This window comes from Schistocerca americana, chromosome 3, assembly GCF_021461395.2.
Source record: "Schistocerca americana isolate TAMUIC-IGC-003095 chromosome 3, iqSchAmer2.1, whole genome shotgun sequence".
Classification (NCBI taxonomy): domain Eukaryota; kingdom Metazoa; phylum Arthropoda; class Insecta; order Orthoptera; family Acrididae; genus Schistocerca; species Schistocerca americana.
Genome location: NC_060121.1, coordinates 752669693 through 752683955, shown reverse-complemented (window position 1 = coordinate 752683955; position 14263 = coordinate 752669693). Strand labels below are relative to the sequence as shown.

Here is a 14263-nt window from a genome sequence, read left to right as displayed (position 1 = left end):
TATCTTCTAGGGTGGTACAGTGAACGGCTGAAAACATGTCTGAAAAGCATGCAGCTCTACCATATGGTTAAATGGTGATGGCATCCTTGTGGGTAAAATCTTCTGGAAGCAAAATAGCTCATCATTTGGGTCTCCAGGAAGAGACCAATCAGGAGTAGTCATTAGAAAAACAACACTGACATTCTACAGGGTGGGGTATGGGATATTAGCTGCCTCAACAGGGCAATCAGGATAAATAACTGTGGATGGATTGTTTCAAGTTAAATACAGTGGGAATTAGCAAAGCATGAAGGATTTCTGGTCAGATGGACACAGGGTCATAAATACAGAATCAAATAGTGTAATGCAAGGGTTAGTCTAATAATGGAAAAAAAAAAAATCAGTAATGCGAGTAAGTTCTGTGAACAGCATAGTGAATGTCTACTCACAGCAACAATAGATATTAGGCCATAATTCACCAGAACAGTACAGGTTTCTTCTGCTAAGGAAGAGATTGAAAGAGTACATGAGATAAAATAAATTATTCAGCTAATTAAGGGAGACAAAAACTAAATTTTGATGGACTGGAATTCAATAGTAAGAAGATCAGTAAAATAGTAGGAGAACATGGACTAGAGGTAGGAGTGAAAGAGGAAGCCATCTGGCAGAATTTTACACAGAGAATTGTTTCATGATTCCTAACACTTTGTTTAAGAATCGTGTAAGAAGACTGTATACCTGGAAGGGACCTGGATGTACTGAAAGGCTTTGAATTAATTACATAATGACAAGACAGAGATTTTGGAACCAGATTTTAAACTGTAAGACATTTTAAGGAGCAGATGTGAAAGGGACATATAATTAATTGGTTATGAACTTCAGATTAAAACAGAAGAAATTGCAATAGGTAGGAAATTAAGGAGATGAGATAAGGATAAAATGAAAGCACCATAGGTTGTTGAGAGTTTCAAAGGTTAAATGGGTGGAATTAGGCAATTACTGGCTAGAACATGGGAAAGACACACAATAGAAGATGAACAGGTAGCCTTGAGAGATGAAATAGTGAAGGCAGCAGAGCATCAAATAAGGTAAAAAGACAAAGCCTAGTGGAAATCCATGGATTAATCAGGAGATAATGAATTTAATTAACACTAGGAGAAAACATAAATATGCAGCAAATGAAATAGGTGAAAAGAAATACAGACTTATAAAAAATGAGATCTGCAGACAGCCATTTTGCACTATGTGGGGATAGCTAGAAGACAAATTAAAGGATGTAGAAGTATGTATAAGTAGGAGCAAGACACATTCCACCTATCAAATAGAGCTTTGGAGAAAAGAAGCTGCTGAATGAATACTATGAGATCATGTGGTAAGACATTATTAAGAATAGAAGAGAAAGCTGAAAGGTGGAAGGAGTATTATGAGGGTCTATACAAGGGAGATGAAATTGAAGGCAATGGAGAAGAGGAAGTAGACGAAAACAAGTCAGGAGATGTGATACTGAGGGAACAATTTGAAAGAGCACCTAATAACAAGTTGACTAAAGACCCCTAGAATCAATGACATTCCTTCAGAATTACTGATATACTAGGGAGAGCCAGCAATGAAAAAACTGTTCAATCTATTGTGCAAGAGGCACAAGACATGTGAAACACCCCCAGATTTAAAAAAAGAATGCAATAATCCGAATTCAATAGAAGGCAGGAACTGAGGGTGTCAATATTAATGATCTATCAGTCAATAACACTGGTTGCAAAATTCTGTCACATATTATTTACAGGAGAATGGAAAAACTTGAAGGCTACTCATAGAAGGACAGTTTCGGTTCAGAAGAAATGCAGGAATACATGAGGCAATACTGGCCTTACGATTTGTCCTAGAAGATTGGCTGAAGAAAGGCAAACTTATGTTTATAGCATTTGTAGATTTACAGAAAGCTTTTGGCAATGCTGACTGGAATACACCCTTTGAAATTCTGAAGATAGCAGGTATAAAAAGCAGGCAGCGAAAGTTGACTACAGTTATAAGAGTTGAAAGGTACGAAAGGCAAGCCATTGCTGAGAAGGAAGTGAGACAGGGTTGTAGCCCATCCCAGTGCTATTCAGTGTGTGCTGATGACATTGTAATTCTGTCAGAAACAGCAAAAGATTTATAAGATCAGTTTAATTTAATTGATAGTCTCTTGAAAAGAAGCCATACAAAGAATATCAATAAGAGTACAAAAAGGGTAACAGGATGAAGTCAAATCAAATTAAGTTATGCTGAAGGAATTAATTTAGGAAATCAGACATGAAAGTAATAATCAAGTTTTGCTACTTAATTAGCAAAACAACTGATGAAGACCGAAGTAGATAGGATATAAAATGCAGGTTGGCTATAACACAAAAAGCATTTCTGAAAAAGAGGAATTTGTTAACAACTAATTTATTTTTAAGTGTGAAAAAGTCTTTTCTGGGGGTATCTGAATGGAATGTGTGATATTGCCAGCTGGAACAACTACAACTGCATCTTCAATTGCATCACTGATTACTGTAATTTTTCTTTCCAGTAGTTTATGCCAATTATTATATTTTTGTGTGTACCGTACATCAATGACATGTATGTATGTGCTGACAAAAATGAATTGGACTTTGCTCCGCCTCAATTTATTATTCAGTAATTACTTTCATTGCACTGGGTCCAACAGTATCATTGGTTTTAACTTCTACATCTATACTCAGCAAACCACCATAAAGTGCATGGCAGAGGGTACATCCCATCGTACCAGTTATTTGGGTTTCTTCCCATTCCATTCATGTATGGAGCATGTGAAGAATTATTGTCTGAATGCCTCTGTGCATGCAGTAATTGTTTTAATCTTATCCTCATGATCCCTATGTGAACAATGCATATGGGGGCTGTAATATAGTCCTAGAGTCGTCATTTAAATCTGGTTCTTGAAATTTTGATAATATACTTTCTTGGGATAGTTTACATCTGTCTTCAAGAGTCTTCCAGTACAGTTCCTTCAGTATGTCTGTGATACTCTCCCATGGATCTGACAAACCTGTGACCATTGTGCCACAGTTCTCCGTATATGTTGAATATCCCCCGTTAGTCCTGTCTGGTATTGATCCCAAACACTTGACAATATTCTAGAATTTGTTGCGTAAGTGATTTGTAAGCAATCTCCTTTGCAGACTGATTGCACTTCCCCAGTATTCTCACAATAAACTGAAGTCTACCACCTGCTTTACCCACAACTGAACCTATGTGATCATTCCATTTCGTTTCATATTCCTATAAAGTGTTACACACAGGTATTTGTGAGAGTTAGCCAATTCTAACAGTGACTCACTGATATTTAGTCAGAGGATACTACATTTTTCGTTTTGTGAAGTGTAAAATTTTACATTTCTGAATATTTAGAGTGATTTGCTTATGTCTGCACCTTTTTGTTACCTTATCGAGATCTGCATGAATACTTATGCAACTTCTTTCAGACAGTACTTCATTACAGATAACTGTACCATCTGCAAAAAGTCTCAGGTCACTAATGTCTGCAAGGTCATTAATATACAACATTAACAGCAGGAGTCCCAAGACACTTAGGCTGTGTTAAAAAAAAACAACTCTTAACTGAACTTCTTATTGTCAGAAGACTTAACATCATGTGAGTTAATATACATCTGTGAAAGAAGAAAGGCCATTCATTACAAAAACTGGCATCCCAATTTACACAGACATATCTTATTTTGCACGAAGCTAATTAACTTATAATTACCACTGAAAATCCCATATCGTCTTAATTCTACTGCCAATTTTACCTTCGGGCATGTTAGGTTCTCAACTTTTAACACTGTACTTTTGTTGCTCTACTTTTTTCGCATCTAGTGACACCTCTTAATAATTAAGCTGCTGTTTGGATTTTGAATAATTTAACATTGCGTAATTTTTTAATGTGGCATTAGTACTCATGAGCCCGACATTCTTAGAGCACATACATTTTCTTAATTCCTAGATTACCTCATCCTCTGTACACAAAAATTTTGTCAATATTTATACTCCATCCTGAATAGCAATATTTTACCTAGCCACTTCTTGAATTACAGTATAACTTGCAAAATAGTCATTCAAAGTGAGGGAGTCTGCACCCTGCCCTGGTCAAGTTAACAAGCATGTAACATCTATGCTCCTGGTGTCTGTTCACACCTAAGCTATGCACAGTTAGTTTGCAGATATACAGACATCTGCAACTGCGAAATTAAGTACAGTTGATGTCTAATAACTTTCAAGTGATTTTCGTAATTCAAGTTGATGAATATTTTGACTGAATTGTGTTGTGATTCGTAGGAGAGGTGAACTATCATCATCATCATCATCATCATCATCATCATCATCATCATCATCATCATACAAATAATGTATTGTTGAATATTGAATATTATGAGTTAATTAACGAGTGAGCTAAGTGAGTCACTGCACTGTACTTTGACAGATTTCTACAAGGCCATACTACATGTGAACTGTGATGTTCTGAGTAAATATGGACAGTGTTTAGTGCCACACTTAATTACTTTGTTCAATCACTTAAGACCATTACTGATTACTGGACAATGCTTCATTAATGTGTGTTGAATAACTTTGTAATTTGTATGAATATTTCTGCAACGTACAAGCAATGTAATCTTTAAGTTAATAAAATAAGTGGAAAAGTGCAACTTGAACTGTGGTGTTGGGTACATTTTTTCTGAATAAACACCACCCTATATTCAAGATTTTCAGCTTCAAGGCAGCAAACAGATACGCTACCAAGGAGGTGATTGAGAATATGGTAAATCAAAGTTGGTGCTTTACAAGCATAGTCATGTATGGTAATGAAATGTGGACAATAAGCAGTTCAGACAAAAAGAAAATAGAAGCTTTTGATACGTGGTGCTACCAAAGAATGCTGACAATTAGAGGGGTAGATCAGGTAACTAATGAGAAGGCTCTGGATCAAACTGGTGAAAAGAGAAATCAATGGTATGAATTGACTAAAAGAAGAGATCAGTAGGTACAACACATCCTAAGGCACAAGCTTTGTGATTCAATTGCCAGTTGATCATAACAGGACATTTTGCGACACTTAACTGTTGACTTTTACTTCATTGTGTACTTCAAAGTTATAAATTATAACTACTCATCCCTTTCTCATACACCTGTGTGAAACAGACAGCAAATTGTAGGACACACAATAGTTGCTTTTCTTTTCTGCTATAGTATTCCTAAGTTACCTCAGCTCACAGTTACACTTTTTTTAGTTATCTGCTGAATATTTCGATTAGTTTGTAACTATCTGTTTAATTATTTCAACATGATGCAACACACTCCTATTTAGTACTTTTCTTGGACCTTTTTGTTTAATAATTCATCTAACTGGTATAAAATAACTTACAAACAAGCAAGGAAAAATGCGTTCCCTACCTTTGCTGAAGCAGATTTCACTAAATCTACTGTAACATATGCTTTACGTAACTCCATGTATGAACCAGAACCATTTACTATGACTTCTACACCATCCAGGCTCATTGGTATATGAGTGCTGCAACATTTATAAGCAGCTTACAGTGATTTTCTATTTCAAAATTTGAAATAAGATTAATAATAATGAAGTCCACTTTGCTTACAAGAAATTAAGTACAGAAGACGATACCTCTCTGGGTGCCACAGTTCTTCACAAATCTCAAACCCGATACATGTGTCTTTTGTAGAAAGAATACCATCTCCAAATGGTACCACTTTCTGTCCAGTATAAGCTGATATCATACGTGGTAGATAATAGTCCTCAACCTGACGAACCTATAGACAAGGGATTGAAATTATTATATGAATCAAACATCATAAATGTTGCTGAAAAGTGCCCATTTTCCTGTGAAAGTTCACATTCACCAGAACTGCATAAGGAAGGCAAGATCTGAAACACTTGTTTAAAGCAGTTTTAAGTGAGAGCCATTTGAGGGAATATTAATTCTATCTGTTTTTGTTCAATTTATGTTTCATGTGCAAGTGTTTCAACCAGCAGAGCATCGAGATACCTGGAATCAGACCACTCACATTGTAGCTGAAGCCCACATATGGAGGCTTCACATATTCCAAGAAGAAATGAACTGTATTAATTGCTATACAATTACTGACCACCATAATAAACAAAAGATTTACTATTAGATTTACTTGTTTCTTCTTCTTCTGCTGCTGCTCTCCCACTCCCACTCCACCTACTCCTACTCCACCTACTACTACTCCTACTCCTCCACCTACTACTACTCCTACTACTACTCCTACTCCTCCACCTACTCCTCCACCTACTACTACTCCTACTGCTCCTACTACTCCTACTACTCCTACTACTCCTACTGCTCCTACTACTCCTACTACTCCTACTACTCCTACTACTCCTACTACTCCTACTCCTACTCCTCCACCTACTACTACTACTACTACTACTACTACTCCTACTCCTACTCCTCCACCTACTACTACTACTACTACTCCTACTCCTACTCCTCCACCTACTACTACTACTACTACTACTACTACTACTCCTCCACCTACTCCTACTCCTACTCCTCCACCTACTCCTACTCCTACTCCTACTCCTCCACCTACTCCTACTCCTACTCCTACTCCTCCACCTACTCCTACTCCTCCACCTACTCCTACTCCTACTCCTCCACCTACTCCTACTCCTACTCCTCCACCTACTCCTACTCCTACTCCTCCACCTACTCCTACTCCTACTCCTCCACCTACTCCTACTCCTACTCCTCCACCTACTCCTACTCCTACTCCTCCACCTACTCCTACTCCTCCACCTACTCCTACTCCTACTCCTCCACCTACTCCTACTCCTCCACCTACTCCTACTCCTCCACCTACTCCTACTCCTCCACCTACTCCTACTCCTCCACCTACTCCTACTCCTCCACCTACTCCTACTCCTCCACCTACTCCTACTCCTCCACCTACTCCTACTCTTCCACCTACACATACACCTACTTCAATTTAAGAGAATCTGCAGGTTTGCTTCCCTTACGAAAATTTTGCATGTCTGTCAATACCTAAATTGTTTCTTTGCAGCTCCAAACTAACCTCAAATTACAATAAATAGAGATTTTTAATGACTGCATGTCAACAGTACAATACAGCATCTGACAACTGGGCTTTCAACAGCTAAAAGTCTCCATTTCAAAACTTGTAAAATAACAGGAGAATAAGGAAGTTGCAGAGATGCATGAAATAATCAACTCAGGTGCCAAAATTATGAGAAAGGTCCAAAAATATTGGCATAGCGTAAGTCAATTACTAGACATTACGCCATAGTGACTTTTTGATGAAATGACATGAAGCCTTTACAGCTCAATCACTCAAAAATTAATATCACACGATATTCCTCTAAAACATAATCCTGTAATGTTTCACATCTGTGTTTATTTTAACTGATAAACATAAAAAATATGGACTATAACTCATTTTATAGGTGATTCAGAATACAGGTAGGAGCTGAAAGTAGCTTAACACTTTACCAATTTCATTAGTTTTCAGAGCTGCAACATTGTCCTAGAAGACAATGTACAACTAATGGCTGTCTCTCCCATATAACTTACATATACAATTTCGTGGAAGAGTTATTAGTGTATCATTGTCAATAATGATGATTTTTGGTGCTAAAATAATAAGCAAGTATTAACTTAGGAACAGAGCAAGACGAATTATACCTTTCTCCACGGAGAGAACCATCTTGTTTCCCTGTAGTTTCCATCTTCACATAGGAACATTTTTGGTCGAATTAATAGTAGTTTCCTATAACAATGGACAGCCATTACAAATGTCACTCAATAGAAACAAATCCTTCCATTCAATAGCTTAATATATTTACCTGTTTAAGAAAGCAACCCTGCAATTATATGTAACATTTCTATGCATAACAGGCATTCCAACATCAATTAGCATGTCTTTACAAAGAGGACTGATAAGTATCTCTAACAGTACTTCCCAGCAGTGAAGGAGTGTGTCACTTTCATGAAAATGATCTTCGCAGCTGTAACCACTGTAAAAAAACCAACACAAGTCATATAACAAACACAACTGCACCAAGAACGTATGTCAAAAGTAGTTTCTATAAATAGTACATTAAACAATGGACAATCCAGGATGGAATGAAACAAAATTATGAAAAGGATAGTTGCTACTCACCAAACAACCCAGAGGTGCTGTTTCACAGATAGGCACAACAAAAAGACTGTCAGAAAGAGAGTTTTCGGCCGACAAGGCCTTTGTCAAAATTAAACTCCACACCCACCCACCCACCCACCCACCCACACACACACACACACACACACACACACACACACACACACACACACAAACTCTCATAACACATGACTACAGTCTCAGCATCTCCACTATATAGTGAGCAGCAACTATGCTTTTCAAAATATTGTTACTACTGCAGTAAAACTATACCAAACAGTAACTTGCAAATTCAAATACCTTCATGGCAGTGGAATTTATGGTATCATTCAAAAATTACATTACAGTTTGTTGTCTTAATACAAGACCAACATTACACAAAAGTAAGATAGAAGAGAGTTGACAAGTTTCCAATGTATTAGTTGCCTTGTTCTTACCAGTACTGCTTTCTACAACACACTGCCGAGTGCTGCTAATGATGATGAAGAAGAAAATGCAATTCAAAAGGATAGTGATAAAAAGACTGTGTTTAGTAGAGAACAAAACTAAAAAAACATTCTGATACAGAAAGAGATGATAGAAGTGAAGCATAGTTCTCCCTGCGTCCACACGATTGCTGTAAATTTTCTCCACTGTTCCACGATGTTAGGGTACTCTTAATTTGTGTAGTGTTCATGATGTATCCACTGAAAAGTGGATCTTGCGGTTCACTGAATCATCATTTTGACAGGTTTGCATGGCCTTTTTATTCTGGATGACATAGGTCTTAGATCACTGGAAAAAATAACTGCAAAGTACCTAGGACTAACTGTCTGGAGCAACCTCAAGTGGAACAGTCTGGACTAACTGCCTGGAGCAACCTTAAGTGGAATACTCTAATGGCTTTGGACAACAATTTAAGTGCGAAGTAGATACCTAAACTTCCATTCTTTTACGAGGTGACTTACTTGAGATGCTCAGCTGACCTTCCTCATTGGCTAGCCTGCTGCTGCAAACTCTCTTTCACTTTATCTCCAAAGTATGCTGCTAGGTACAGGAATCCCTTAAGACTCTTTCTACTTATAAAAATAGGTAGGCATACAAATTTTCATTTGCTTCAAATAACAACATATATTTGAACTTCAGATATATTACAAATCTCACTCTTCATATAAATATATACTGCTTCGAAGCCTCTCGTCTTCGAGTGCTAGAAACAATCTAATTTACATACAAGAGAAAGTTTGCTTAAACACCATGTCCAGTCTCAACATGAACCATACTACACATCTTCCCTTCAACAAGGCTAAGTTTTTCTCAAGCGTACCTTCTCAACTGTTCTCGTTATTATAACAATGGTCGCTGACACAATTAGCACAGAACAACAGAAAAGCTCCTCCATGGCTCTTCCGCATACTTTCACTAAAATTTCCAAGGATCACCTGACAAGTATTTGTCGCTGCTGTTCAACAGCCACGTCTACTTTCTATTCGCGACTGAATTTCAAACCTGCACACACAAACGTGACATGCAGTAGGTACAATTATATCATCTCACACCCACTTCTAAAATATCGTGTGTTTGAGACAGTAGAGGCCTGAGTGGTTCTAGAATGTATGCAGAAATTCTTGAAACACTACATACATCCCCCCTTCCCCCCCCCCCCCCCCTCAATTGAGAAGGGGAAAAAATGGTTGCTAAGATCTAAGAAGAGAAATAGGATAGCCCCAAAGACAGGAAAACCTTCCCACCCCCCTTCCCCAGGATCCCTACCAGTCAGGTACTTGAGTGAGATGCTAGAGGAGGTTTGATATTAAATCATCTCCTACAGAATGGACATTCCCACCTTCAACCTTGAGGTCCCCAAAGGAAATCTTAGCAACCCTATGGAAATGGCAAATGTTGAAGAATCGGGCACACTTGTTGCCGAGGGTTGTCTGAAAGGTGTGGTGTGTGTTTCGTGTTAGCCATGATTTATTTGCTCTTGTAAACTATGCTTTTATTTACAATACCCACCCCTTCAAAAACCTATGTAAACCCTCCCATTTACATCACATATCTTAAATGGTATAAAATACTCTATACAAAATAGAAAATTTATACACTATGGTATCACATTGTTTAATTATTTACCTCATACTATATTATCTATAAATATAACACTCTATTCATTTTATTTTATGTCTATATTATTTTCTTTCATGTTCTATGATTCTCCTAAGTTTTCTTTATCTTGTAGTCTTATCCATTTTTCTAAGCACTATGATTATAGGATAGTTTAAGATATTAGGAATAGATGACAGAATAGTTTAAGATTTTAAAGGAATTCAGTGCAGGAAAACTATTTTGGAAGAAACACCAAAAACAACTTGGGATCTGATGGTTATCACTCCGCCCGTTAACTCAGAATGTTTACATCCCTGGGGGGAATATATGACTCCGCCCGGGTCCCATGGATTTGATATTAACTTTTCTTGTGCACTGGCAGACCAGTATTTCTCTTCAAGCTTCTTTTGAAAATCTCGCCACTGCAAATCAGTCACCACTTCACTAGTTAACCCTAGGATGCATGGTGCCGAAAACACACATGAATGCATATGCAGAGCCTCCAAGGCCCTGCCCTAATTTAAAATTTTCCTCTTTTCATATAATCATTCTTTGGGGATTTTATTTCTGTCAAATTTATTGTCATATTGAAAGATTCCTAAGATAAAGTAACAGGATATGGTGGGCCTGATTAACATTTTATTAAAAAAACTCTAATACTGAATTTTTATTAGTTACATCCATTTACATACAACATATACAAATAATTTTATTAATTCACTCATAAGTTGCAGTTTAAATTTTATAACATTTATTACAACCAATTTCTTCAATTAAAACGTACTCATTATTCACAATATTATGTATATAGGCAATATTTTGACAAAAAGTTATTATTCATTGTTCACATAAAACTGCATTTTTCTTAGTTTTCAACATGTGACAAACAAGATGCACAAAAAATGCCACAATGTTCCTTACAAATGTTGGTTTTACACTTAATGCATGTCATAGCACTTTTCCTTTGTTTATTATATGAACAATAATTGCATCATCATCTTTTACCTGAAACAGGTAGTTGGTTCGGCAATATGACATCTTTTTGAACACCACATCTTTGCATGGCATCAACAAGTTTCTTTGGAAGATTAGAGATCTGAATGCGAAGTTCCATTAGTGGTCTTACCATTTCCTCTGCTAAATCACTTAGGAACAAACGCCTTTTATCACTTCTTCCAATTTGGTATGTCAGATGTTGGGCGGAAAATAAAATTTCACTGTTCATTGCTGCGACGTCCATCATATTCATCCATAATGCAAATGGCCATCATCTTGTTTGTCTCTTGCAAGTGTAATAACGAATTTTCTGGTCCATTCGATTTACTCCACCCTTCGTAGAGTTATAGAACTTTAGTATATCTGGTTTCTTTTTTGCACGAGTTTCATCAATGTTTCTGTCGTGATACATTGTGCTAATGAGAACTACAGACTACTACTTTTTGGGATCATAACTCACCATTGTAATGTCACCTCTAAATGCAAACAAAGAGGAATGAATCGCCCTAGAGGTAGATGGCTTCATCTCATTAGGAATTTCTGGTTTATTTTGTTTGATTGTTCCCACCACTGTAATTTGCTTCTGAAGCATCTCTTCTGCCAACTGCACACTAGTAAAGAAGTTGTCAACAGTAATATTTTTTGATGATCGTTCAATGGTTTTAGCAAGATCTTTCACCACATTCAGTCCAAGGTTTTTCTGAATAAGTTCATGGGGCTTCCTTCCCGTGTAAACATTTTTGTCTAAAGCATATGTAGATGTAGCATCACATAATCTGAATATTTTTATGCCATACTTGGCTGGTTTAGAGGGCATATACTGGGTGAAGCTGCATCTTGCACGGAATGGGACTAGCTGTTCGGCAACTGTGAGCGAATCATTGGGAATCATTCTATTTCTACACTTGTCAGGAAATAGTTCCCACACATAGCGAACAGCTGCAAGTTTGTCATCTGCAGATCGAGCTTCACGGGTATGCCTGTCATCAAATCTAATCGTTCTCCTTACATCCTCGAATCTATTTATTGACTTGGTGGCCTTATATTTAGGATTTGCCTTTTCATCCAAAAATAATTCTCTAATACGGACATCCCAACTCTTCTCAACACCAGAAAGCAGTAAAAGACTAAGAAAACCCTCCATTTCAGCAATTGAAACGATTTTCCACGTTTTACCACGTAAAGCCGCCACTCTTCTGCCTTCAATATTTGTGCAGTTGATGATTTCCTCTAGTATCTCCTTGGAGATGAAATAATCCCAGGCATCCTTAGGTTTACTGGTTTTCAAACCACGGGCTGGACCAGGTGCCTTCTTTACAATGTTATGGACAGGCATACGAAAAGTTGCAGGAGGATCTTATTTCCAAATCGTTCCATTCCGACTAATGTGTGTGTGGTCTTCTATACCTTTTTGTGGTGGTTCTTCATATTCAGACTCTGATGAAGTAATATTATCTAAAGGACTGTCATCTGCCTCAATATTCACATGTCCAGGTTCATTGGCTGATTCTTCACTACTTGCATCTTCAAAAATATTTCCTTCCTCGCAAGAATCATCATCTTCAAACCACTGAGCCACAACACTTTCAAAATTAGCTGCATTTGCACGTTGTGATACTCTTGCTTTGCGTGTTGAAGCCATAGCAAAAGGCGTGTCTCTCAAACAGCAGCTTGTGCAGCACTGAGTCATACTCGTAACAATATGTGCCTTGCAGCAACAAACAAACTGCAGTAACAATGAGGCTGACAAGAGCAGTACAGGATAACAATACTATGCAATAATAAAACATTTGATAGCAAAAAGATCAATAATACACCGACATCGCCAATATGTGAAATAAGTGTGTATTATTTTTTAGTTATACTATTACTACTACAGCTACTGCTGTTGTTGACACTCCTGTTGCTGGAAATACCACTACAGTTATTGTTGAATTAATAACTGCTCCCAAACAAATGTTGAAGACAATATAGGCTAAAGAACATTTATAAATGTGTGAGGGCTTCTGAAGCCCTGCTTATGCATTCACGGTGTATGGGTAAACGTATTGAATTATACAAAAAACTTAAAAAGGTATCTCACTCAGACTTGATAGGAGGAATGTCACAGTGTTAGTGAAAGAGTATTGGAAAGCAGTTAGAAATCAAACAAAAAATTACAGAATTTTTTTAAAAATGAAGACATACAAGGGCCTCTGAGGCCCTGTATATGCATCCTAGGGTTAACACAGCATTAGGTGAAGATATTTTTTTCCTGCTTTCTCTCGGTAACTTTTTGATCTATAGTTTCTTCAACTTGTTCCTCCAAACTACTTATATTTATGATGTCACAGTTCACTTGTTTCTCTTTGAAGTTCCTTTCCACATTATCTACTCGTGTATTAACACCTGTAAATTGCGATTGAATTATTGGCATTAAATTATCCTGTTTATCAACACATTCTTTCAAAGTATTCAACCCTTGCTTTATAGCATTAAATTTAACATTGCACACATTTTCAAAGGATCCTAACTTTTCATTAAGCTCTGATTCTACACTATTACATTTGTCTTCAATATTTAATTCTAACCTTTTTGTCAAATTTTGAAAATTATCACTCTGTTTCTGGCTGAAGTCAAGGAACTAGTGAATTCATTCTTCATATCTAATTTCAAATTTTCTACTTTATTATTTAAGGTATCAAATTCAGTCTTTAAAGCATCCGTGCCTTCACGTAGATTACTAAATTATTTGTTATGTTAGTTGACTTTGGCATTTAACAATGCTAAATTTGTTGTTTGGGCACTTAATTGAGAATTTGCTGATTCTAGTTTTCCACTTACTAAATTTAGTCAAAACTCAAAATGTGACTAACTCAGACCAGTCAGGCATTCCCTTACTAACTTTCATAGCCATATCTGGTTCTTGAGTTTCCTCGGCTTGTCGTATGTTATCCATATTCTTGCAAGCTTTTGATCTTGTAAGCATTTAACTAGCTTTAAGCATGGT

General features: G+C 36.9%; 1 protein-coding gene across 1 annotated transcript in view; it reads right to left on the bottom strand.

The window, feature by feature from the left end:
* The window catches only part of LOC124606531 (glutamine-dependent NAD(+) synthetase), a 206455-nt gene that overhangs the window by 138910 nt on the left and 53282 nt on the right, over positions 1–14263 (bottom strand). The window contains exons 3-6 of the mRNA XM_047138516.1: positions 7880–8050; positions 7719–7803; positions 5657–5802; positions 5428–5545 (exon numbers count right to left, since the gene is read on the bottom strand). Coding sequence (XP_046994472.1) covers positions 5428–5545; positions 5657–5802; positions 7719–7803; positions 7880–8050 — 520 coding nt within the window. The remainder of the gene's footprint in view (positions 1–5427; positions 5546–5656; positions 5803–7718; positions 7804–7879; positions 8051–14263) is intronic.